General features: G+C 40.2%; 1 protein-coding gene across 2 annotated transcripts in view; it reads left to right on the forward strand.

The window, feature by feature from the left end:
• Positions 1-26,147, forward strand: part of CDK8 (cyclin dependent kinase 8) — a 190,174-nt gene that overhangs the window by 76,896 nt on the left and 87,131 nt on the right. For both annotated transcript variants that reach the window (XM_038383687.2, XM_038383696.2), the window contains exon 2: positions 5,563-5,638. In XM_038383687.2, the coding sequence (XP_038239615.1) occupies positions 5,563-5,638 (76 nt within the window). The remainder of the gene's footprint in view (positions 1-5,562; positions 5,639-26,147) is intronic.

The raw sequence follows: 26,147 nt of genomic DNA on the forward strand, positions 1-26,147 counted from the left end.
CACAGTGCTCACAGAGTGGGTAGTTATTCAGTATTGCTTTTTCTTGATTGAATGTGTGGCCCCAGGACATGTTTATTGCACACCAGTCAAATCCTGCACTTAATACAGTATTTTCTTATAGTCTTTTCTGTGGCAGTATTACAGTCACTGGGCTAACTGTGCCTCTAACTCCTCATCCAATCTCTTTGAGTAAACTGGCTCTGAAGCCTCAAGCTGTCACCTCTGAGTGGAATCAGGTGAATCTCCCACTCAGACTGAGCTTTGGGATGCAGTCCCTAGGTACTAACTGAGATTACCTCATCAAGCCCGACTTAAGTTTAATACCTGCAGTTCTGCTCCTCTGGAGCTATACTCAATGGCATCCAATGACCAGACATCCTTTTAAAGCAAAATATTGTTTAGAACCAAAGCATTTCAAAACTAAAGATCTTAAAATAATAAAAGAAAAAGAGTACTTGTGGCACCTTAGAGACGAACAAATTTATTTGAGCATAAGTTTTCATGAGCTACAGCTCACTTCATCGGATGCATTCAGTGAAAAAATACAGTGGGGAGATTTATATACACAGAGAACATGAAACAATGGGTGTTACCATACACACTGTAATAAGAGTGATCAGATAAGGTGAGCTATTATCTGCTGGAGAGCGGGGGGGGGGACACCTTTTATAGTGATGATCAAGGTGGGCCATTTCCAGCAGTTGACAAGAACGCCTGAGGAACAGTGGGGGAGGAGGGGGGAATAAACATGTACATTGGCCAAACTGGACAATCTCTACGTAAAAGAATAAATGGACACAAATCAGATGTCAAGAATTATAACATTCAAAAACCAGTCGGAGAACATTTCAATCTCTTTGGTCACTCGATTACAGACCTAAAAGTTGCAATTCTTCAACAAAAAACTTCGAAAACAGACTCCAACGAGAGATTGCTGAATTGGAATTAATTTGCAAACTGGTTACAATTAACTTAGGCTTGAATAAAGACTGGTAGTGGATGGGTCATTACACAAAGTAAAACTATTTTTCCCATGTTTATTGCCCCCCTCCACTGTTCCTCAGATGTTCTTGTCAACTGCTGGAAATGGCCCACCTTGATTATCACTACAAAAGGTCCATTTTCCCCCCCTCCCCCCGCTGGTAATAGCTCATCTTAAGTGATCACTCTCCTTACAGTGTGTATGGTAACAGCCATTGTTTCATGTTCTCTGTGTATATAAATCTCCCCACTGTATTTTCCACTGAATGCATCCAATGAAGTGAGCTGTAGCTCACGAAAGCTTATGCTCAAATAAATTTTAGTCTCTAAGGTGCCACAAGTCTTCCTTTTCTTTTTGCGAATACAGACTAACACGGCTGCTACTCTGAAATCTAAAATAATATAGTCTGTACACATGCTTGCCTTTCCTAAGGCTTAACATCCTTTGCAAGCTTGGGAAGTCCCCAACTGTTTCAGACTCTCCCACAGAACCTGTCTCTGTGCATGTCAGTCTGTGCACATCAGTTCACTGACCGTTCTCCCTTCCCCCTTTCAGAAAGTCTGTTTAACCATTTAGTGTTCCTTTGACCTCTTGGCTCCCAGCATTGGAAAAACGGCTATTAAATTTTGGCTGGAGTGTGGAAATAGCATTTTCATTAACAGCCTGGCAGTTGACTTGTAATAACTTGTGTTTATTGGGAGGCTGCTTTTCTAGAGCTATGGTTTGTCTTCCTGCTTGTTTTCCCATTAAAGTAAAGCAGTACTACTTTGGGTAATGGTCCCAGTTGTATTCCACTGAGGCTTACGTAGGCATCTGGAGTTGTAGAATTTGAAAGTAGTGTCCATTGGTTTGCTCAGGTGCCCTGGATTGCCTCGTGTTTCTGTCTCAGGTGATAAAGGGCATGGCAGACTGACCACATCTCCAGTTCCTTCTCATCGCCGTACCGTCTGGATTGGACCTTTGTCATTGTTTCTGATGCACTTCTAAAAACAGTAGTTGTACAGAGTTTATAGTAGTTTTACTATTTTTTTTCTTAGTTTTAATAGTTAATAGTTTCATAAAATCATTATATAGCAAGCAGCAACATGTCTGCCACAGATACTATGCTAAGGTATCTGAGTGTTTCACAAACAATTTTTTTTTCTTTATACTATCTCTACGAAATAAGATGACGGTATTTCCCCCCATTTTGCTCGGAACTGAAGCACAGGAAGACTAAGACCAAAATTGTCCACTAATTTTAAGAGTCTAACTTGAGATGCCTTGGGCTTTATTTTTATTTCAGAATATTTAGCGTTTGTGTAGCACTTTTTTGTTCAGAACATAGCTCCTAGTGACTTTATTTGCAATTGTGAGTGCACAGTACTTCTGCAGATCAGGCCCCAGGTGTCTCAGGGCATGCAGAAAATGAGGAAAATACTGTGACCACCTGTGAAAAGTTTGGAGTCAGTGATTTGCCCAGGACCACCTACAGATTCTGTTGCAGAAGCAGGAATAGAATCTGGTTCTCCAGGGTGGCTTTGACTGCCATAACCACAAGACCATCCTTTTTCTTCCTGCAGTCCTCTGCCTCATTCACTACATACTTTACAACTTTTGTAATACAGTAGAACCTTAGTTACGAACACCAGAGTTACGACGAGCTGACCACAGTCCTCTTTTGGAACCGCAAGTACGTAATCAAACAGCAGCAGAGACTTTTTAAAAAAAAAAAAAAAATGCAGTACAGTACTGTGATATATGTAAACTACTAAAAAAAATAAAGGGAAAAGTTTTCTTCTGCATTGTAAAGTTTCAAACCTGTATTAAGTCAATGTTCAGCTCTAAACTCTTGAAAGAACCACCATAATGTTTTATTCAGAGTTATAAATATTTCAGAGTTACGAACAACCTCCATTCCCAATGTGTTCCTAACTCTGAGGTTCCGCTGCATAGAAGTAACTGTATCACTCACTCTGCAGTCTTGACTAATTGCTTGAGTATCGTCCCTCCTATGCACTGAATGAAGTACAGGTCCTGTGGAAACAGTATAAGCTAGTTTAGTTAATTACTATCATAATATGTATGAACAAGGGGGCAAATTAAGGCTTCACAACTGCTGCAAATAGCTGAGGAATGTTCAGAGTCATGAATCCTGGATTCTATTCCAGGTTTGAGAGGGGAGCATTCTGTACTGGTGTCTTTCTTTCTTCAGTATGTCCTACATTTGCCTTTATCCCCTAGCTGTCCCTCTTTAGCCTGTTCTCTTCTGCCGCTTTCCCTCCTCCTCTGTCCTGCCTTAGCTTGCTGCTATCTACCTTTGTCGTTGTCTTTTTTGAACAAGTCAGGTTACTCTCACCTTCTCTGTATTACTTGGAAGCACTGATAGCACAGGAGAGACAGTCTATTTGTTGTCAGTTCCAGTTCCCAGGGCCATAGTGGCCCGGCTGTCGGAAGGAGCGGTTTAACAAAAAGTCCTACTCAGTTCTGGACTGGAGTATGCTTACTAGCTGTGTGTAGGTAGAGCATACTTGGGGTAGACAGAACCTTCAGAGAATAATTTTCTAGCCTGTTACAAACTCTTATGAAGCATGTGCAAACAGATTGGAAACCTTGTTTTACTTAGTATTCTGGGTTCCGCCTCATAGTGCTCCTGGGACAGGAAAGACCCTGGTGGTGTGTGTGCGGTTAAAGTCCTGGCTTCCCAGAGGTCCAGGACAGGTAGCCCTTTTCCCCTATTGCTCCTTGTAGCTACAGCTGCTAACAGGCTTCAAGACCAAATATAAAAATAAAATAAATAGCGTCCCCCTCCCCTGCTGTCCACAACTTCTAGTTTCAGGTATTTCACATTTATTAATGGTGAACTAGAAGAGTCTTCAGTTTGCAGGGCGGATCAAAATGATTCTTAGATACTAAGGTCAGAAGGGACCATTCTGATCATCTAGTCCGACCTCCTGCACAGCGCAGGCCACAGAATCTCACCCATCCACTCCTACGAAAAACCTCACCTATGTCTGAACTATTGAAGTCCTCAAATCGTGGTTTAAAGACTTCAAGGAGCAGAGAAGCCTCCCTCAAGTCACCCATGCCCCATGCTACAGAGGAAGGCGAAAAACCTCCAGGGCCTCTTCCAATCTGCCCTGGAGGAAAATTCCTTCCCGACCCCCAAATATGGCGATCAGCTAAACCCTGAGCGTGTGGGCAAGATTCACCAGCCAGATACTACAGAAAATTCTTTCCTGGATAACTCAGATTCCATCCATCTAATATCCCATCTCAGGGGATTAGGCCTATTTACCCTGAATATTTAAAGATCAATTACTTACCAAAATCCCATTATCCCATCATACCATCTCCTCCATAAACTTATCAAGTAGAATCTTAAAACCAGATAGATCTTTTGCCCCCACTGCTTCCCTTGGAAGGCTATTCCAAAACTTCACTCCTCTGATGGTTAGAAACCTTCGTCGAATTTCAAGTCTAAACTTCCTGGTGGCCAGTTTATACCCATTTGTTTTTGTGTCCACATTGGTGCTGAGCTGAAATAATCCCTCTCCTGTATTTATCCCTCTGATATATTTATAGAGAGCAATCATATCGCCCCTTAACCTTCTTTTAGTTAGGCTAAACAAGCCAAGCTCCTTAAGTCTCCTTTCATAAGACAAGTTTTCCATTCCTCGGATCATCCTAGTAGCCCTTCTCTGTACCTGCTCCAGTTTGAATTCATCCTTTTTAAACATGGGAGACCAGAACTGCACACGGTAGTCTAGGTGAGGTCTCACCAGTGCCTTGTATAATGGTACTAAAACCTCCTTATCCCTACTGGAAATGCCTCTCCTGATGCATCCCAAAACGGCATTAGCTTTTTTCACAGCCATATCACATTGGCAGCTCATAGTCATCCTGTGATCAACCAATACTCCAAGGTCCTTCTCCTCTTCCGTTACTTCTAATTGATGCGTCCCCAACTTATAACTAAAATTCTTATTAATCCCTAAAATGCTGAAGTTACTGCTGGGTTCTAAACTGCTTCGAGGGCCAAATTTGATTTGTAGGAACAGGTTTTTCAGTATGAAATTTTAGTTTGTGAGGTTTGGAGGAAAGGGAGGATAATTTTCCTTACATGCAAGTTTTAATTAATTTAATGTACCTCTTGGGATATAAAAGTATGCATGATTGATTGTTCAAAATCTGTACTGTGAGTGTTTCAGAGTAATAAATTTTATTTCTATGTAAGCTGATGTACTTGTAATTTTATCAACAAATTGTTTATACCCCAGATTTCTTCACTGAAAGATTAACTTCCCATATGTATAAAAGTAAAATTATGTATTCTTTGAGGTCATTGTATTGAATAGAACCTTAAAATGTTTTCTAATATAATAATTACTTGTATTTGAGGTTATCAATCCAGGTGCTGGTAGTTAGTACAGTTTAGTTCTTATTTCTAAAGTAGCAAACCAGGCATTAAAAACGAACAAAGGATCAAAAGAATGATTTACAGAACTTAAATTGCTTGGAAGCTGTTATCTGAGTAGTGCATAAGTTCGTTCTGAATGCACATAGCAGTGTGTTTAAAAACTTCTTTTCTTCTTTCACAGGAAAGATGATAAAGATTATGCTTTAAAACAAATAGAAGGTACTGGAATTTCTATGTCTGCATGCAGAGAAATAGCAGTAAGTAACAGTCTCTTTTTTATCATCAGTAAGATATTAATAAAGTATTTTTTGAAGTGAATGCATCTTAATTTAATGTTTTAGTTTCAATGAATCCTCTACCTTTCTAAATACAGAAGAAAATCTTAAATTTGAGGTTTAAAGTAAACCTAATTCCCTTATATAAGAGTTTGAGTCTATTAATTTTTCACTAAAGAATGGTGCAATTCCTAAATTACGTTTTTATTTCATATTTAAGCATAATAAATCATAATTATCTTGACCGCTGAATGCTTATTGTTTAGTACTGGAAATAAGTATGATTTTCTCTTTATTAAAATAGTGACTGTCTGAACTTTGTTATATTTTTCAGCACTGTTCGTTATAGTAAGTTTGGGTATAATGGTTTAATTTTAGTTTACAATTTATTTCCTGTCCCATTGAAAAACCTTGTACCCTTAAGAGTAATATAGCCATATCTGATTGCAAGGGGAGCGCTCAAAACAAATTTCCAATATCTTCAGTTAGCAGATATCAAATGCAATTTTGTGTTTTAGATTTTATGTTCTGTGATTTTTATTTTTTTTCCTGTCTAATATTTAAAGAGGAAAGTCATAGAACTACGTTTTAATGCAAATAGTTTTAATATAAAACTTCAGTGTAAGACAGAATATATACATCCTGTAAATATTCTATTATTCATATAGAACATTGATTAATTTTTTAGATTTGACAGTGCACCAGATCCACTTGGTGATACTAAGACCCTTAATTATTTAAATGTCAAGAATTTGGTGATTCACTAATCTTAAATAAAAAATTTTTTTCTTTGGTTAAATGAGCTGTCACTTCTTCGTAAAATACAGACTCCTGAATCTTTAAATATATCTTTTTGTTCAGGATCATATTTGTGTGGATCCCTTGATTTCTTATTTTGAACCTAAATGATTTCTTAATGGTACAGAAACATTGTTTGTGGATGCAGATAATTGACCATTCTGGTAGAAACATCTTCCTGAAATTAATGCTTAGCTTTTTTTAATGAAAAGTTGATATGAGAGAGGTGAGGTGTGATGCTTTTGATTTTGATAATTTTATTACCAATGAAATAGATAATATAAGATTAGAATTGTATTTTAAAGACCTAAGCCAAGACTGAGACACGACTAGTAATTTTTGGGTGCCTAGCCTAAGACATCTTAAAGGGTACTGACTTTAGAGAATAAACGCTCAATAGCACTTCCTGAAAATCGGTCCATTGTACTGCACTTCAAGTTCGGCACCCAAATACTGAAGGTCTCCCTCCCTCCCTCCTCCCAAAAAAATCTCCAGTCACTTTTGGAAAACTTGACCTTTTCTTAAAAGTGGAAAATCATAGGTGTGTTTTGGTTCGTTTTTAGTTTTATTAACTTGTTGTGGATATGATAGTGTGACACAGAACTGAGTAAGACTGTGAAGGTCCATGAAAGAGTTTGGGTGAGAGACTCAACATTTTATGAAATAACATTCTGTACATACTTAGAATGCTGCTGCTACTAAGGGTTTCTTGACACTTCCCGTTATAAGACCCTGTTCTCAGTTGCTTATAATTTTGTGAAACTCTAGCCATTTGGGCTGAAATTTCCCATACTGAGTATTTGCCTTAGGGTGAAGTTGTTTTGGAGAGTTACAGCTAAAACAGTTCAGGTGTTTCAAAGAGAGAGGAGGTGAAAATAACTTTTTTTTTTTTTTTTGGCACAAATGTTAAACAATGCTCATAACGGTTGCACCAAGAAGCTATAGTCCCTCCCTGATTTGGAGCGGGGTCTTGAAATTTGGTAGTGGGAGTCACTCTTGTGATAAGAATGTGCCTTTTGCTGTGCCCATGAAAAGTCACCTAAATTTGGCCAAGTTATGAGCCTCTGAAAATGTCAGTTTGCACATGCTCGAGAGACTTGGATACAAAATTCTCTAAAGATTCCAGTTTTGAACATGCTCCGTCCCAGGGCTGCAGGGACTGAACAGGACTTTTTCTGCAATTGCTCTTGGACACCAGGGGCCACTATAGTGCCAGCTGTTTGGAATTGAGAGTGGGGAGATGCTCACAGTGCTCTTGTTGACTGGATCCAGGAACTAAGGAGAATGCACAACAGCGAGATATAGAGCGGTCGGGAAAAGGGGTGGGAGGGTGAATGGATTGTAGGAGCCAAAGGATCAGGAGGAATAGAAGCGCTAGGCAACAGAAGCTAGGTGGGTGTGGCAGAGGGAGTACAGGGGCAGAAAGGTCTATGTTCCTTCCTTACAGAACTTGGAATTGAACCTCAAAGTCATCAGTTGCTGTATTCCTTTGTCAGCAAATAGCTGTGAAACCTATTGGCAAAGTGTCTCATCATTCTCCAGGGATTTGGTCACATAGAGAATAACAGCCTTCTGGGGCTTCCAGTAACTCCATTTAAATCAAGTGAATTAGAAGATTACTATTAGCAGTACCTACGATATGCTAGGTGCTGTCTAAGCACACAGGAAGAACAGTCTCTTCTACTTTCTGAGCCCCTCTACCCCATCCCTTTGCCCTCCCAAATGCTATCTTGGAGCATTCTGTTTGGTTTAGTGCACTGATGTTTGTTTAATTATCCAGCTGTGGATCTAAAGGTTCTAACTCTTCTTATGATCCAAGCTGAAGATTAGTATGGTTTCACAGTACGGAACTTCTGTTTTTCAATTTAAAAAAAAAAAAGGAAATTTCCTTAAAATTATCTTTTAAAAAATGTCCAGAGAATCCAGTTTTCCAGGGTAGCAATCAGCTGCCTTAAGTGTGAGACCATTCCTTCCTGCAATCCACTCCCTTGTTCACTACATTCTTTCCAACATTTTCAGCAAGTGAGGCAGAGGTCCTGTAGACCAGTCTCGTTCAATTCACAACCTTGATTCGTCCCCAGAGCTTCAACCATTGTGTGCATTGACTGGGTCTGGGTTCCTGAGAGGGGAAAAATAGTATGTGACCATATAATTAAAGACTTCGCTGATGCATGCTGTGATAAAGTTCCTCCTCTGCCTTGGTGGGTTCTGCGCTTTCTGGCGGATTTGCTCGCCTCAGAGGTTCACGGCAGCCCTCAGCTTGGCTCCTTTTGTTAGTGGCACAAACCTGCCATTCACTCGGCAAACCTCATCACTGGCCAGCATGGAGAAAAGGAGAACAATCCCTGCAGTCTCTGCTGGGCCACCTAATGCATCGGGGAGCAGGCCAGAGACCTCCCCTCTTGTGGGACCCACAGTCCAGATCAACTCCTCTTATATCAGATACAGAGTTGGGGGGGGGATGAGGGGGAACCCGGGTCCGCCCTCTACTCCGGGTTCCAGCCCAGGGCCCTGTGGATTGCAGCTGTCTATAGTGTCACCTGTAGCTACGTGACAGCTACAATTCCCTGGGCTACTTCCCCATGGCCTCCTCCCAATACCTTATTTGCCCTCACCATGGGACCTTCCTCGTGATGTCTGATAACGCACTACTCAGTTCTCTAGCAGTACGTCTACTCGCTCTCAGCTTCTTGTGCACCTCTTGCTCCCAGCTCCTCGAACGCACCTCACTAACTGAAGTGAGATCCTTTTTAAACCAGGTGCCCTGATTAGCCTGCATGTCCTAATTGATTGTAGTAGCTTCTTAATTGGTTCCAGGTGTCCTAATTAGCCTGCCTGCCTGCCATAATTGGTTCCAACAACTTCCTGATTTGTTCTGGAACAGCCCATTATCTTACTCTGGGAAAAAGGGACCTGCTTAATCTAGGGCTAATGTATCTACCTCTATCACTCTCCTGTAGCTATCTGGCCTGATCCTGTCAGAAAGTGCACAAGGCCACTGAATTCGGGCCTTAATTCTGGTATTTCTTAATTTTTGAGTTCTTGACCTTGCAACTGAATGTTTTTATTGTAGTATTTTTTGAAATAATATTATAGATTGTCCTGAAAACTGCATTATTTTTATTGTTTTAAAAGTAATAATAATAAAAAAAAATGCTTGATATTTGACATCTGAGTGGAGAGACAACAGTTATAGAATGAAAGAAGGCCTGTAATATGTACTGGGCCAGAGTGGGATCTATAGTTCCTCTCCATCTTCTCTATTTGTATTGTTTTGTATCTGATGTGTGTGTGTGTGTGTGTGTGTGTGTGTGTGTGTGTGTGTAGGAAAGGAAAAAAGGATACCAGCAGCTTTATATTGAACAGCAATGTTATATTTTAAATAAACTTCCGTCTACATCTAATTAATAAAACTGTTTGATATAATCATGTAATGAATTTTCAAGGCAAAATTAATAAATGCCAGTCTTGTTAATTTAAGAGATCTTCTAGAGTATAATGTTTCATTATATGCATTTGAATGCAGGAGTAGTCAGAGGAAGTAGGAAGGCTTGACTTGCATATGTAATGAATTTCTATTTCAAAATATAGTTTCCTCAGAAATTGAAACTCCTGTATTTCATGCATCTGGGTAGCTCTTCACCTGGAAAGAATACATTTTTGAAGTAAATATTCATCATGTGTGAGCCAATCATCTGTTTTGACAGCTCTGCCCTGTCCCCTGATTGTCTTCAGCTCTGTCCCAAACAATAACACCTGTGTTTGTGAATGAGAGATTAAATTCCAGTTTCAAGCTTCCAAAGAGTTGTATCTCTAACTTATTTTCAGTATGCTCAGCACTCCCTTCATCTAGCACCTATTGGATCCAGATATTTGAGCTAAAGATAGGATTGATAGGGACTGCCTGAAGAAAAAAAATTGCTGTTGTGCCCTGGATACAGGAAAGAGCTATGAAGTGGGATGGAGTCTGGAGCTGGAATGTAGGCTGTCACTTGCTGTGTGAACCCCCCCAACCCCTCATTCATTTGTTTTTCAGGCTTGCATATGAGCATTCTTATATTTTATTATAATTCTTCTTCAACTTGAGTACCTTGACTGAACAAGTCTCTCTGTTTTGATCAAACCAACTTCCCCATTTATTTTGGTAGAACAGTTTCAGTACTTATGGAAAATTGAATTCTGTTATATCATGTTCATTGAAATACTTACCTAGTAAGAGATACTACTGAAACATTCTCCTCTTTGCCTTTCACTATCTTTCACTCCTCCCCCCCCCGACAACCCCTACACTTCTCCAACATGATAAATGTTTGTGAAGCCTTCCTCTTACATAATTTTGGCTGAATGTTATACTGTATTGATCCTTTAGTTGAATGTTGTTCTGTGTAATTATTCAGTGATCTACACTGCCTTGCTTTTTCTTATTTTTTTTCTGCTGAGTTTACTTAATGATAGAGCTAGAGAAGAAGCATGAAGAAACCATGGTTTGCTTACAGTAAGATTTCATGCACTGAAATATCAGTTTCTAATATTTTGCATTTATGTAGAACTTTACCTCTGAGGCTTCAAAGTATATAACAGACATGAAAGAACTGAACCTTTCCTCAGCCCTATGAGACAGGTAAGTTTCAGATGGGAAAACTGAGGTACGGAGAAGTGAAGTATCTTGCATAAGTTACACAGGAAATCAACCCAAAACTCCTGACCGCCAGTCCTGTAACTTAAACACAAGAAAATCCTTCCTCCCTTTTTAGATGGGGTACTATATCAGGAAACTATATGAGGTGACACCTCCGAGTACGTGAGGAATAAAGGAACGTTAGGGAGGAAATAGTGGGCTAGTACCTGCCCTTCAGTTAATCCCTCTTTAAAAGTGCATTGGATTAAGTGTGTTTCAGTTTAGGGAAGGTTTCTGTATGTGTCCTATCAACAGGCTAAAAAAAGCCCTAAATGAACCTATATTACATTGAGTTTATTATCTTGGAGCCAGCTGGTGCAATGAGTTAAAGGATCATTGCACCACTATGCTAGACACTGTTCAAAAACTTAGGAAGACAATTCCCCCACCCCACCCCCCCCGGTCTGCATTAGGGCAGTCTGTTTTAGTGCATTGTCATTTGATTTATTCACTTGGTTGCCTAACATTTTTTCTTTTTTACTTTATTAATTAGCTTTGTCATTAGATGGTCTCTTGACCTTGTAGTTCCTTTGTAATATTTGTCCAGCACTTCAATAGTAAATAGCGCTCTATTAATGTAGTATAGCCTAATGATCCAGTGGTTCTTAACCTGGGGTGCATGCACCCCCTGGGGCTGTGAGATGTCCTTTCTGGGGGTGCGAGACATGCCAGGTTTTTTTTTTTAGAAGGTAAATCATCTAAACACATTAAGCACAGGCACGTAAGTACAACTACTTTGTTTCATCAAACCTATGTATTTATATATTTTTTAACTATTACAAACAGGTTTAAAGAACTGACCTACTTCAACAAATTTTGATAAGGGGTTCGAGAACATATTTTGAGAACCAAAGGGGTACAGGCTGCAGTAAAGGTTAAGAACCACTTCCTTCTGGAATTTTATATGCACTGTAACCACCACAGTTTGCTATGGGTAGTAGGCTGTGAAAAATCCTTGTTCTCTAAATATGCACAGTCTAGCAACGTTTTAGCATGAGATCAGATTAGGAATGCTCCATAGATGAAATTCAGAGTCGTTAAAGTACCACCTTGCAACAAGAGATACAATCCTACCCAATTATCGGCGCTTTTGCTTTGACTTCTGAGGATTATTTTGCTATCAGAAAGTTTCTGTGCAGTTTAGCTTTGTAGTGAAATGGGAACTTCTGTGAATTGGCATGGTGGTTTTGTCTGCTCAGGACTGAGGTGGATGGACAAAAATGTATGGGGAAAGCTTGTTTTGCATCTGGGTGCTCTATTTGTATATTATAGCTAGTTTTTTTTGGTTCAGTTCCTTTTCTTTTGGTGTTTGGCTCTGGGATAGGGTGGAATGATTTAAACCAGTGATTAAATCACTACTTTAATTAATTATTTAAATCAGTAAGCAGGAAACCTTGATTTAAGTAATCTATGTTAATTGTTTTGCATTTATACTTACTTTCCTAAAGAGAGGTTCATTCCCATTGTTTGGTGTAACCATTAAAACATGTCTCTTTGCAACTAAACATAGCCTCTACACTAAAGTTGGTATTTCTTTTTGCTAACCAGGAGGATACGCTGTATCTATACATACTTATTTAAGCAGTTTTATAATTGAACATGCTTTTATTCAGATTCTTAATTTTTACTTTTTCATGTTGGACAATGATGACTGACACATTTCTGTGTGTGTGTGTGTGTGTGTGTGTGTGTGTGTGTGTGTGTGAGAAACTTGTGATTTGTGTCAAACTGCATTTGGTTGGAAATTGGAATTCAATTTAAATGTACAACAGCATTTAAAAATTGTATTAGTTAAAACTAAATTGAATGTGCTAGATACATAAAGAAAAAAGTTGATCAAAAGATATTTTGCATTTAAAACTGACTTATTAAACAAAGGAAGTATTATCTGTAGTTTTGAATTTTAGGTGATACCTTCTGGTCACGAAATCCTTCAGGTTTTGAGAACTTCTAGGTCTCATCCTCTCCCATATTGTTTTTGTTCCTAGATTGGAAGAAGGGAGAAAAAGCTTTGCTTTTTCAACTCCCATTTGGTGTCTCAATTTGGAGTGAACTAATCCAAATTAAAAAAAATATTTTCTCAGCACCTGCAGAAAAGGCAACTGCTGCCAAAAGCTATTTAGTGCGTCTTCAACAAATGGTGGTTCCAGGGCCTTAGCCCGTGATTTCCACCAATTCAGTAGTTTGCCTTGCTGCCAAAGTTTTTAAGAAAACTTGTACTGCTTGCATGGTTCACCTCTAGCCCTGAAATTCATTGTAGTTGGCATGATTATTAGATGCCAGTGCTATAGCAGTGTTTTTTTTTTTTTTTTTCAAATGTTAAGCATCTACCTTGGTACATTGTTGAGAATATTGTTATGGAAATGCAGCAGAGAATTGCTTCTTCATTGCTGATAATTTAGCTTTGTTGGGTTTTTTTTTCAGACTGTTTCTTGAAGTTCTTTCCAAATTTCAACAATATCAGCAATAGAACAGCTATCCTTTTTGTAATTTATCCAGTGCTATGGAAATAGGATTCAGTATGTTCAGCATATTTTCTGCATTTCTCTTCAGTTCAATTTTTAGTGGTGGTGCATATTATTTTATTTATTTAAATGGTTTAAATAGATTATAATACATTTATACCTTAATGTAGATTGTCATAATTTCACATTTAATTTTAAATAGGTTTATTTTGAAATTAAATGCATTTTTCTTTTTTAATCAACAACATCTAATCTTTTCTTAATCTATTTTTTTTTATCCATTGTCCTGTTGGGAGGAGTCACTCAAGATTGTAGTAGGAACTGTTCTAAATTGTGAAAGTAATAAGTTCTTTTCCATATATAAGATAACTTCCTGGGAACTCCTTTTCTTAAGGATGATTGATCAGTCAAGCAAAGGATGGTTCAAGTCTGGAAGGTTATTTCGTCAACCCTGTTGGTTAGGTGAAGGAAACATTTTCCACAGTAATGAATTCTTGTCTGGGTGGTTAGGGAAACCATGTTAGCACCTCCCTTACAAAGCAATCTTAATGGTTCTTGTTAGAAGGTATTGACATTTTCTTAACAAAGGTAGTCAGATACTTTTTGAATGAGTCAGATTCTGTCCTGCTAGAGAGTCCAGAGCAGTGATGTCTGACTTTTTTTCAGCCTGGGTGTTGAACATGCTTTATAAAAATCTGGGGGGCGAAGGGGGTGTCATAAACATAATCATAATAATTTGGGGCAGCCGTTCTCAAAATATGGGACGCACCTCCCAAGGGAGGTGCGGGAATGTGTAAAGGTAGGCTGTGGTACTCTTTGCCTGAAAGCAGCACCCTAGAACCCCCATATTCACTATTGTCATAATTATGATTTGTTCAAAGTATGCCTTCTGAGGTATCACTTTAGAAGTCTTGATCTATATACAAATGCACAAAGCCTTGGAAACAAGCAGGGAGAACTGGAGGTCCTGGTGATGTCAAGGAATTATGACGTGATTGGAATAACAGAGACTTGGTGGGATAACTCACATGACTGGAGTACAGTCATGGATGGTTATAAACTGTTCAGGAAGGACAGGCAGGGCAGAAAAGGTGGGGGAGTAGCACTGTATGTAAGGGAGCAGTATGACTGCTCAGAGCTCCGGTACGAAACTGTGGAAAAACCTGAGTGTCTCTGGATTAAGTTTAGAAGTGTGTGCAACAAGAGTGATGTCATGGTGGGAGTCTGCTATAGACCACCGGACCAGGGGGATGAGGTGGATGAGGCTTTCTTCCGGCAACTCACGGAAGCTACTAGATCGCATGCCCTGATTCTCATGGGTGACTTTAATTTTCCTGATATCTGCTGGGAGAGCAATACAGCGGTGCATAGACAATCCAGGAAGTTTTTGGAAAGCGTAGGGGACAATTTCCTGGTGCAAGTGCTAGGGGAGCCAACTAGGGGGAGCGCTTTTCTTGACCTGCTGCTCACAAACCGGGTAGAATTAGTGGGGGAAGCAAAAGTGGATGGGAATCTGGGAGGCAGTGACCATGAGTTGGTTGAGTTCAGGATCCTGACGCAGGGAAGAAAGGTAAGCAGCAGGATACGGACCCTGGACTTCAGGAAAGCAGACTTTGACTCCCTCAGGGAACAGATGGCCAGGATCCCCTGGGGGACTAACATGAAAGGGAAGGGAGTCCAGGAGAGCTGGCTGTATTTCAAGGAATCCCTGTTGAGGTTACAGGGACAAACCATCCCGATGAGTCGAAAGAATAGTAAATATGGCAGGCGACCAGCTTGGCTTAATGGTGAAATCTTAGCGGATCTTAAACATAAAAAAGAAGCTTACAAGAAGTGGAAGGTTGGACATATGACCAGGGAAGAGTATAAAAATATTGCTCGGGCATGTAGGAAAGATATCAGGAGGGCCAAATCGCACCTGGAGCTGCAGCTAGCAAGAGATGTCAAGAGTAACAAGAAGGGTTTCTTCAGGTATGTTGGCAACAAGAAGAAAGCCAAGGAAAGTGTGGGCCCCTTACTGAATGAGGGAGGCAAGCTAGTGACAGAGGATGTGGAAAAAGCTAATGTACTCAATGCTTTTTTTGCCTCTGTTTTCACTAACAAGGTCAGCTCCCAGACTGCTGTGCTGGGCATCACAAAATGGGGAAGAGATGGCCAGCCCTCTGTAGAGATAGAGGTGGTTAGGGACTATTTAGAAAAGCTGGACGTGCACAAGTCCATGGGGCCGGACGAATTGCATCCGAGAGTGCTGAGGGAATTGGCGGCTGTGATTGCAGAGCCCTTGGCCATTATCTTTGAAAACTCGTGGCGAACGGGGGAAGTCCCGGATGACTGGAAAAAGGCTAATGTAGTGCCCATCTTTAAAAAAGGGAAGAAGGAGGATCCTGGGAACTACAGGCCGGTCAGCCTCACCTCAGTCCCTGGAAAAATCATGGAGCAGGTCCTCAAAGAATCAATCCTGAAGCACTTAGAGGAGAGGAAAGTGATCAGGAACAGTCAGCATGGATTCACCAAGGGAAGGTCATGCCTGACTAATCTAATCGCCTTTTATGATGAGATTACTGGTTCTGTGGATGAAGGGAAAGCAGTGGATGTATTGTTTCTTGACTTTAGCAAAGCTTTTGACACGGTCTCCCACAGCATTCTTGTCAGCAAGTTAAGGAAGTATGGGCTGGATGAATGCACTATAAGGTGGGTAGAAAGCTGGCTAGATTGTCGGGCTCAACGGGTAGTGATCAATGGCTCCATGTCTAGTTGGCAGCCGGTGTCAAGTGGAGTGCCCCAGGGGTCGGTCCTGGGGCCCGTTTTGTTCAATATCTTCATAAATGATCTGGAGGATGGTGTGGATTGCACTCTCAGCAAATTTGCGGATGACTAAACTGGGAGGAGTGGTAGATACGCTGGAGGGGAGGGATAGGATACAGAAGGACCTAGACAAATTGGAGGATTGGGCCAAAAGAAATCTAATGAGGTTCAATAAGGATAAATGCAGGGTCCTGCACTTAGGATGGAAGAATCCAATGCACCGCTACAGACTAGGGACCGAATGGCTCGGCAGCAGTCCTGCGGAAAAGGACCTAGGGGTGACAGTGGACGAGAAGCTGGATATGAGTCAGCAGTGTGCCCTTGTTGCCAAGAAGGCCAATGGCATTTTGGGATGTATAAGTAGGGGCATAGCGAGCAGATCGAGGGACGTGATCGTTCCCCTCTATTCGACACTGGTGAGGCCTCATCTGGAGTACTGTGTCCAGTTTTGGGCCCCACACTACAAGAAGGATGTGGATAAATTGGAAAGAGTACAGCGAAGGGCAACGAAAATGATTAGGGGTCTAGAGCACATGACTTATGAGGAGAGGCTGAGGGAGCTGGGATTGTTTAGTCTGCAGAAGAGAAGAATGAGGGGGGATTTGATAGCTGCTTTCAACTACCTGAAAGGGGGTTTCAAAGAGGATGGCTCTAGACTGTTCTCAATGGTAGCAGATGACAGAACGAGGAGTAATGGTCTCAAGTTGCAATGGGGGAGGTTTAGATTGGATATTAGGAAAAACTTTTTCACTAAGAGGGTGGTGAAACACTGGAATGCGTTACCTAGGGAGGTGGTAGAATCTCCTTCCTTAGAGGTTTTTAAGGTCAGGCTTGACAAAGCCCTGGCTAGGATGATTTAACTGGGACTTGGTCCTGCTTTGGGCAGGGGGTTGGACTAGATGACCTTCTGGGGTCCCTTCCAACCCTGATATTCTATGATTCTATGATCTGTTGAACTTTAATATCCTGTTTAATTGTATGTGCTACCATTGTGTTTGAGGTTATGAAGTTTTGCTATATGTGTTACTGAACTACGTTGGAAGTTGGAAATGCCCACAACCAGTCTTTCAGGTACAACAGTGGAGGAGCCAGATGTGCTAATGGCCCGTTAAAGGGAATACACACTCACAAGGATTGTCCCAGGAATCATATGCAATGGAGACTTCTCAGAGATGTCTTGTAGACAATGGAGACTGACTGAGCCAGGAAACAAGCATAGATGTTTCCAGCAAGCTGGAAGAAGCTATAAGAGGGGGAAGTGACATCATTTGGCCTCACCCCCCCCCCCCAACTCAACATCTGGAGTACAAAGATTTTGAAGGGGGGAGGTGGTCCCAGGCTGGAAAGGAGAGTCCCAGCTTGTGTATTAAGGAACTATACCATCAGAGTGAGACGCTGCTTGATTTAAATCCAGTCTAGTTTATAGATCTAAGACTGCAGATTTATTTTATTTCTTAAGTAACCAACTTTGATTTGTATGCTTACTACTTATAATCACTTAAAATCTATCTTTCTGTAGTCAATACATCTGTTTTATATTTTACCTTAGTGTGTTTTGGTTGAAGTGCTTGGGAAATCTGCTCGGTGTACAAAAGCTGATGCATGTCCTCTCCACGCTGAGGGAGGGGCAGGCTGGGTAATAAACTTGCACTGGTCAGGCTTCTGACCAGGGCAGGACAGTACAGTCCTGGGCTCCTAGGCTGGAGAATTGGGGGAATTGTCTGGAACCTCTCTATTGTTAGTTCATAAATGGCTAGGAGATGCATTCAGCTGGGTGTGTCCCTGCCTGTGGATGGCTGTGTAAGTGCAGTACCTAGAGAGGCTTGCAGCTTGTCACAGCATCACAGTGTGAGAGGGAACCCAAGTTGGTATGCCAGAGGGCTCAGCAGTACCCCAGTTACAGGTTGCAACCCAGGGAACACATCAGAGCCATGAGCGCTGTGTGTGTCTATGGGGGGGGGGAGTGCGTTTAATAGCTTTGGCTGCAGCCATGGGCAGCTGAGGCTCATGCAGAACGTTCCATTCAAACCTGGGGTTAGAGGATAAAGGGGACAGCTGGAGCCCAAGCTGCCCTGGGCTGAGAGCTGTTCATCAGGGCCCATATTAAATTCAGATAGATGAGTCTACTGATGTATCAAATACTGCACAGCTACTAGTATATATTTGTTTTGCTACAGCAACAGAATTAAGAGGGGATTTCTGTTTTGCCATCGACTTCCAAGACGAGGAAGTGGTGAAGAGCTTTTTAAACTATTAAATAGTTTTGTCCAAGACACAGGCCTTGATTGGGGACATTGTTTTGGAATTTGCAATGATTGAGTACAATCTGACAGGACAGGGTCGTGAGAAGGGTACAAAAAATGGCCCCTACAGCAACCTGGAATCATTGTATGATCTTTTGAGGCATATTTGAGACAGGCAATGGCTGCTAAGAAGATGCCAGTGGAGGTCAGCAATGTTCTTTCAGTTGCAGTAAAAATTATAAGCTTTATAAAGTTGCACCCAGTTAATTCAAGGGTTTTTGCCATTTTATGCAGTGATGGGGGCCATACTTAACACAGTTGTTACGTGCAGAAGTTTGTTGGCTGTCCTAGGGCAAGGTGCTGACAAGATTGTGAACTGCATGAGGATGTCTGTATTTTTCTTGCCGATAATAACTTGTACAGCATTTCAGTGACACTTAGATATCCTTGTTGTCACATCTGGCAGACATATATGAGCGAATGAATTCTTTGAATGTGTCACTTCAGGGATGAGATGCAAATGTTTTCATTGCTAATGATCGGATAATTACATTCACGAACAAACTTGAGCTGTGGTCTTCACATTGTAAAGTGGGGATCTATTTCCATATTTTCAACAGTGGAGAGTGTTGTGCAACAGTGTGGTGATCTGTCAGTTGACAGTATCCAGAACCTAATTGTTCAGCACTTAGGTGGGCTGCAGGAGCAGTTTTGTGAATACTTTCCTGAAGTGGACAAAGAGAAATGTAATCAATGAGAACCTATTCAGCTTTAACCCAACAAATATGTTGTCTTTAAAAGAAGAGGAAATTCTTATGGACCTGTCAAGCGACAAAGAACTGCAGCACAAATTTTCACAAATGCCAGTTGCAGACTTTTGGTTATCAGTGGAATTTGAGTTTCATGTGTTAACACACCAGGCTGTTAAAGCCCTCATTCCTTTTCATCCACCTACCTGTATGAATGAGCCTTCTCAGCATTAACCATAATCAAAACAAAGTATCGCTCCCAGCTTGCTGTTGAAGATGACTTGCATCTCTTCCTTTCTACACTGCAATTTCGAATGCTATTACTTTGGACAGTGAGGAAACACACCCCTCCCACTGATAATATAGGACAGCTGGATATTGTACTGAATTAATATATCATTGTTTAGTGTCATGTTTTCTAAAATGTTTGTAGAGTTTTACTTTAGCTGCTTCCATTTGTACATTCATTTTTTGCAACATATAGGATTTTGTTTGTTATATTGTATTAGTAAACTATGGGGAGGAGCAGTAATTTTTTTCATAGTTCAGGAAGGCTCACTGTGACAAAATTTGAGAACTCCAGCTTTGAAGCATATTCTCTGTATTATTGCACTCCCTTTATTTCACTGGAGCAGCACATAAGGAGCAGAAACCGCATACCCAGAGCAAGACTATCTAAGCAAGAGATGATGTATCTAGCTCCTATGCATCCCTCCCTATAGCTTCACATGGGGTGAGGAGGGAAGTGGCTGGGAGCATGCTGAATGCTGGTTATCTTCAGTGGTGCATGGTTCCTTGGGGGCCATAGCCAGCTCCTGTGAGCAAGACTGCTCTGACGGTGTAAGGACTGGAACAAGAAATCAGGGAGCCATAACTGGTTGACTTCTCATTTTCCACTCTGTTGGGCTGCCCTAGCTGGAGGGGAGTTGTCCTTTGCTAGGCACTCTCCTAGCCTGAGGCAGAGCCAATTGAGCTCCTAATTTGCTCTCCTTAGGGCTTCCACAGCCTGTCAGAGAGAATAAACAATGGAGTTACTACTTCTCTTCCTTCCATGTGGTATAGCAGGCAGCAGTGGGGGAGCTGCTGCAGTGCTGTTCAGAGCACTCCAGTCCAGGTTAGAGTTGACCGCAAAAGATAGTGGGACACAGCTGGGAGGGTGGTGCCTCCTATCTTCATAGCAGTGGGCTGATTCAAACACTTCTGTTGAAAAATTGCAGTGATTACTTGTTTTCAGTTTGTGACCAAATATACATTTTCTTAGCAGTCATGCCCAAGGACCACAAAACATAGACATGGGCATAGACAACTTTTTTTTTTAATTTGGTACTAGAGTTGGAGGAAAAAAGAAGGCATATGAAGCCAGGCATGCTATCTTTTTTGTCTTTCCTATGCAAAGTTTCTGGATGAAGTAGGAATCCAAGGCGGTTACATAAGAAAATCATAAAAGCAATTGTTTTCTAGTGTAATCAACAAATCAGGTATTGCCTTTCTTCATCTTGCCACAGTAGAGTGTTCTACAAAGAACTGAGTGACTTTAAGCCATTACCTGCAACAGGAATTTAAATGTCAGTTGCCTGATACCGTTAGCATTTCTGTGACACCCGATCAACCATTACTTAAGTCTTTCCCTTTGTGTAACTTTGTGTAACAAGGCTGTTTTTTCTGTTTATCCAGTTTTGATGATTTTCAGTGGCTGTTGTTCTGAAGCTAGTGACATCATACTTGTTTCTACCATTGTACAGCTTTTAGGCACAAACTACTTTTGACTAAGTACACAGATGAAGCTTTTAGACCATCTGGATTTTCTTAATATGAAAAAGATGAGAAAAATTTAAGAGGCAACAAGCTTCTTCATGTCACCACAAAGCAATTGTGTTTTTCAAAAGACCACAAAGAACTTAGCATGTCATCAACATTTTCAGTACTCTTGGAAGAAAAAAGAAAATAGGAAGATCCTAACGAAAATAGTAAGTAGTATAAATTACGTTTCCAGACAAAGACTTGTATTTGTGAGGCAGTTATACTGAACAAGCTGAAAATATGCCCTTATATGGCAAGGTTGACTGCAACTTTATTCAGCTGCTTTGTTTGCAGGCAGAATATGATCTTGATATTTCAGGGTATCTGAAAGAGTCAAAACAAATTCACAAGTCCGATTATTCAGAATGAGATAATTGAAATTATGGCTCTTAAAATCATGAGTGGTATTTCTGATAAAATTTCTGGAGGGTGAATTATGCTTGAGGAAACAGACTTCTCCAACAAAGAGCAAGTATTGTTTTGCCTGCAATTTGTGGATGATAAGAGGGAAGTTCATGAAGAGTTCATTGAATTGCACAATATTGCCTGTACATCAGTGCAGGAAATTGTATCCGTAATTAAGATATATTATTGCATATAAATCTGAGAATCAACAATTGCAGACAATTGATATGGCAGGCTTAGTATAAAATGTAGCAGTGTTTCTCAACCTTTTTGTGCTGGTGACCCCCTTTGGACTTATGACCCCCTCCTACACTAAAACTGGAAAAAATTGTGACTTCCTACCTTAAATATCATTATGCAAATTATGAATAATACTGGCCCACCAGCGTTAATAAGCTAATGTTTCAAACCATCACAAATATATTGAGTAATTTCAGTTCTTATACTCTTTTATGTTACCAAAGAGATTTCTGACCCCCAAAAATATGCTGTCATTAATAGTAACAGGCTTCACACAATCACATGATTTCACTGCTGCTTCCTGTCTAGACAGTGGTGGTGTTCTTCCCAGCTAGCAAATAGTGTGTGCACACTTTTTTCAGCGAGGTCATCTTGTGCAGTGGATACATTTTTAACAAGAGCGCAACCAAGTACTTCACAGAATGAAGGCGTGAAGAAGATGACGTGCAGAAAATACGATTGCATCTGTTTTAATGTATGGTTTTACAGCGATCGGGGAAAAAAAAGCTCATTGTGTTTTGTGTGTGGTCAAGTGCAAAGTTCTGAAAGCATGAAATCTTCAGAATTAATTCGGTGTTTAGAAAGTAAATATTCACAGTTAAAGAACAAGCCTCTTGAGTTCTTTAAGGGAAAATTGAACAGTTTGAATAGTCAGCAAACACTGATGTTGAATACAAGTAATCTCAGTAAGAATGCTCTTGAAGCTTCATATCTTGTCACTTTGTATTGCCCAAAGATATAGGGCATATAGAATAGCTGAGAATCTCATAATTACTGTAGCATTAGATATGATTACAAGCATGCTCGGCCATGAAGAGGCAAATAAGCTGAAAGCTATTCCTTTGTCAAATGATAGAGGTTTCGAGGTGTATTAATGAACTGATTGACATTTGTGAGCAGTTGGGAAATTTTTTTTGAAATGATGCAGGTTTTCTGGCTGTTCAGTCTGATGATTTAACAGATATTTCAGGCTCAGCGCAGATCTTAGCTTTTGTTCAGTATAGTTCAGATACTACTGTTGAGGAAAATATGCTCTTCTGTAGAGTGCTGCCTAGCCACACGACTGGTGAATGTCTAACATGTTTGAAGTTACTGAATATTTTGAAATCGATCGGGGACAAATCTGTTGCTATATGCAGTGATGGTGCCAATGCAATGGACTGGCAAGAAAAGTGGGTTTATTGCAAGATTAAAAACAATTATGCCGCATGCAATTTGGACCCATTGCTTCATATGTCGGCAAGCACTTGTTTCAAAAGGAGGAATGCCTTCTGAGTTGCATCAGGTGTGTGATGAGTCTGTAAAAGTTGTGAATTTCATAAAAAGCCAGCCTCTATCAGCTCACTAGTTTGCAGCTTTATGTGATGAAATGGGCTCATTTCATAAAAGCCTTCCCTTGCATGCTGAAGTGAGGTGGCTCTCATGGGGAAAAGTGTTAGGCAGTCTTTTTGAATTGCAAGCTGAAGTACTTGTGTTTTCTTCAGGATTAGGGTTCTCCTTTTGCTAAATCCATTCAGCGACCCACCATGACTTCTTCAGTTGGATTACTTAGCCAGGCGTCTTCAGTCATCTGAATAAGCTGAATAAGAGTTTAAGGATGACACAAATACATAATTGTGTTGGGAGACAAAGTGAGAGCCTTTGGAAGTAAGCTTGGAGCCTGGTCTGCTCAGCTTCAGAGTGGAAACTTCGAGTCATTTCCTCTGAGCTGAGAATTTATGAAATTGATTGCCGATGACGAGAGTGTGAAACAAACATTGATTGAACATGTTCTTGAACTTAAAAAGCATCTCCATGATTACTTCCCACCTGCTGACGAACTTGACAAGAGGTGGATAATCAATCTGTTCAACAAAAGAGTAGTTGTCTGCCGAATTTATAGGAAACCTGTAAGATAAACTGATTGAGCTTTTATCTGATAAAACACTTCAATGTTTGTTTTCTTCAGAAGGCGTATGCACGTTTTGGATGGCGCAGAAGCATGGGTATCTCGAGCTTGTAACCGAAGCTTTGAAAGTTTTTAATCTAATTCACAATGTCCTATATATCTGAATTGGGATTTGCATTGATGGTTGTGATAAAAACAAAGTAATGAAATAAATGATCTGTGGAGAAACACCTACTGCTGAGTGTTTATTCTATTCAACTCAATGTTAAAAAATTAGCTGGTACAAAATGAGCACAAATGAAGGACTCTGTAAAACTTGCAATTTGTAAAAAAAAAAAAAAAAAAAAAAGTGAATTTACAATTTTTCTGTGTAAAAATGAACTTTGATCTGGCGCACACAGGTTTATTTCTTACCTTGAATTGTGACACACCCTCCCCCTACCAATAACCTGTCCATCAAACTCCCCTCCTTCCCCCGGGGATTATGATCCTCCAGATTGAGAAACACTGAAATGTAGCAACAGATTGCAGCAGGAGGAACGATAAGCTATATTTACTTATTGCTATAGGCGTGCCTTGAGGTTGGTATGCCCAGGATGCTATTAAAAATAATACTAACCTAAGAAATACTGGTGCCACTGTTCATAAACTCACAGAATTAATTAAAACCTCACCCAGATGAGATGCTGTGTTTCGGGACATTAAACATGAAGTGTTAAGTACATTAACAGGAATCTGTGTCCTCTGTCCAAACAGATGGACTCTGTGAGGTAGCACTGGATTCAATTTCTGAGAACTACTTTGCGCTGGTTGCAGCTTGGAAGGATACAAAGGATGCAATGAATCCTTAAAGGAAAGCACAAATTGGTGGCATTGCACTTAAACTGGAAAAGTTTTTAATGTCCTTGTTTTTGTGCTAAGTTGAAAAATCCTAAATATAATAGACAATTTGTCCAGCCTCTGCAGGGTCAGACATTTCAGGAACAGAAGGTCAATCAATTTCTTATGAAAATGATGTTCACTTCAGTCTATCCGATCAGATTCATAGATACTAAGGTCAGAAGGGACCATTCTGATCATCTAGTCTGACCTCCAGATCAAAGCCGCCACTTATTCTGGGATAAGAGTTTAAAGAAAGTTGACATGCCTGAGCTTCCAAGGAAGAGAAGTTCTCAAGAAAATATAAATAGGAACAGGTGACCTCAGCTATCCAAATACAGAAAATGTATTTTTAGAAGAACATCTGCTTTACAATAATTGACTTTACAGTGTCCAGTATTCAATCAAGATTTGAACAGAGACTACAAAATTATTCAGCCTTGAAACTCTCCACTCGAAACATGAAAAACTCAGGTGCAAGATGTGGTTGTTTGGTTCTGATTTCAAGTAGGATCAGCTGATTACTCAGCTTTATCTATTGCAAACAACTGTCAGCTTTCAGGAAGATAGTTTGAAGTCAGTTCAAAAATATGTTTGCTCAGCCAGACTGAATGTCAGCTTCTTTTCCAAAGTGATGAAGTTGATAAATATTTTGATGGTATTGGCAACCAATGCTATATGTGAGTGTAGTTTCAGCACTCATTGTTTTAAAACATGGTTTCAATCCATAATGGGACAATCATGTCTCGACTGGCATATGATTTTATATGTACACAAGAACATAACTCACTCACAGTTTACAGATGTTGCCAGAAGTAATTTAATGAAAACTAGGGTGAAGATGGTTGTCTGAAACTGTGTCAAGTTTGTAAATATTTTTTTTAAATTGTATTTTAAAAATAAGGCTTTGAATAAGCAGTTTTGTGCCAGGACTGAATTTGTCCACCTTTTAATAAAGATAAATGAACTATTTGTTTCAAACTCTCTGTTTCCTTTATTTATTAATGCAAACCCTACATATTTTGAGGGGTTGGGAGGAAGCTATAGCTCCCATCCTGCAGCCCTCATCTATTCCCATGGTTGGTGTAGAACAGGGGTTTTCAAATTGGGGGTTGGGACCCCTCAGGGGGTCGTGAAGTCATTATGTGGGGGATTGCGAGCTGTCAGCCTCCACCCCAAACTCTGCTTTTCATCTAGCATTCATAATGGTGCTAAATATATGTATTTTTAATTTATAAGGGAGGTTACACTCAGAAGCTTGCTATGTGAAAGGGGTCACCAGTACAAAAGTTTGAGAACCACTGGTCTAGAGTAAGTCTGTGGGTAGGTAGGATAGTAGTAAGTTTCTTTTTGTCAAAGTAAGCAGAGTTTCTAATTTCAAGTGGAATTTTTTTTAAAGCGACTTAAAAATCATGAACTTTAAAATAAAAAAGACCCAGAATGTTTGAGGGGGGTTTGGACTTCTGGTTTGAGTGTTTAGATTTCATGTTTTTAACTTTCCCCTCCCCCCCCCCCCCCGCCAATCATTAGGGCTAGAAATA

Source organism: Dermochelys coriacea, chromosome 1 (genome assembly GCF_009764565.3).
Source record: "Dermochelys coriacea isolate rDerCor1 chromosome 1, rDerCor1.pri.v4, whole genome shotgun sequence".
NCBI lineage: Eukaryota > Metazoa > Chordata > Testudines > Dermochelyidae > Dermochelys > Dermochelys coriacea.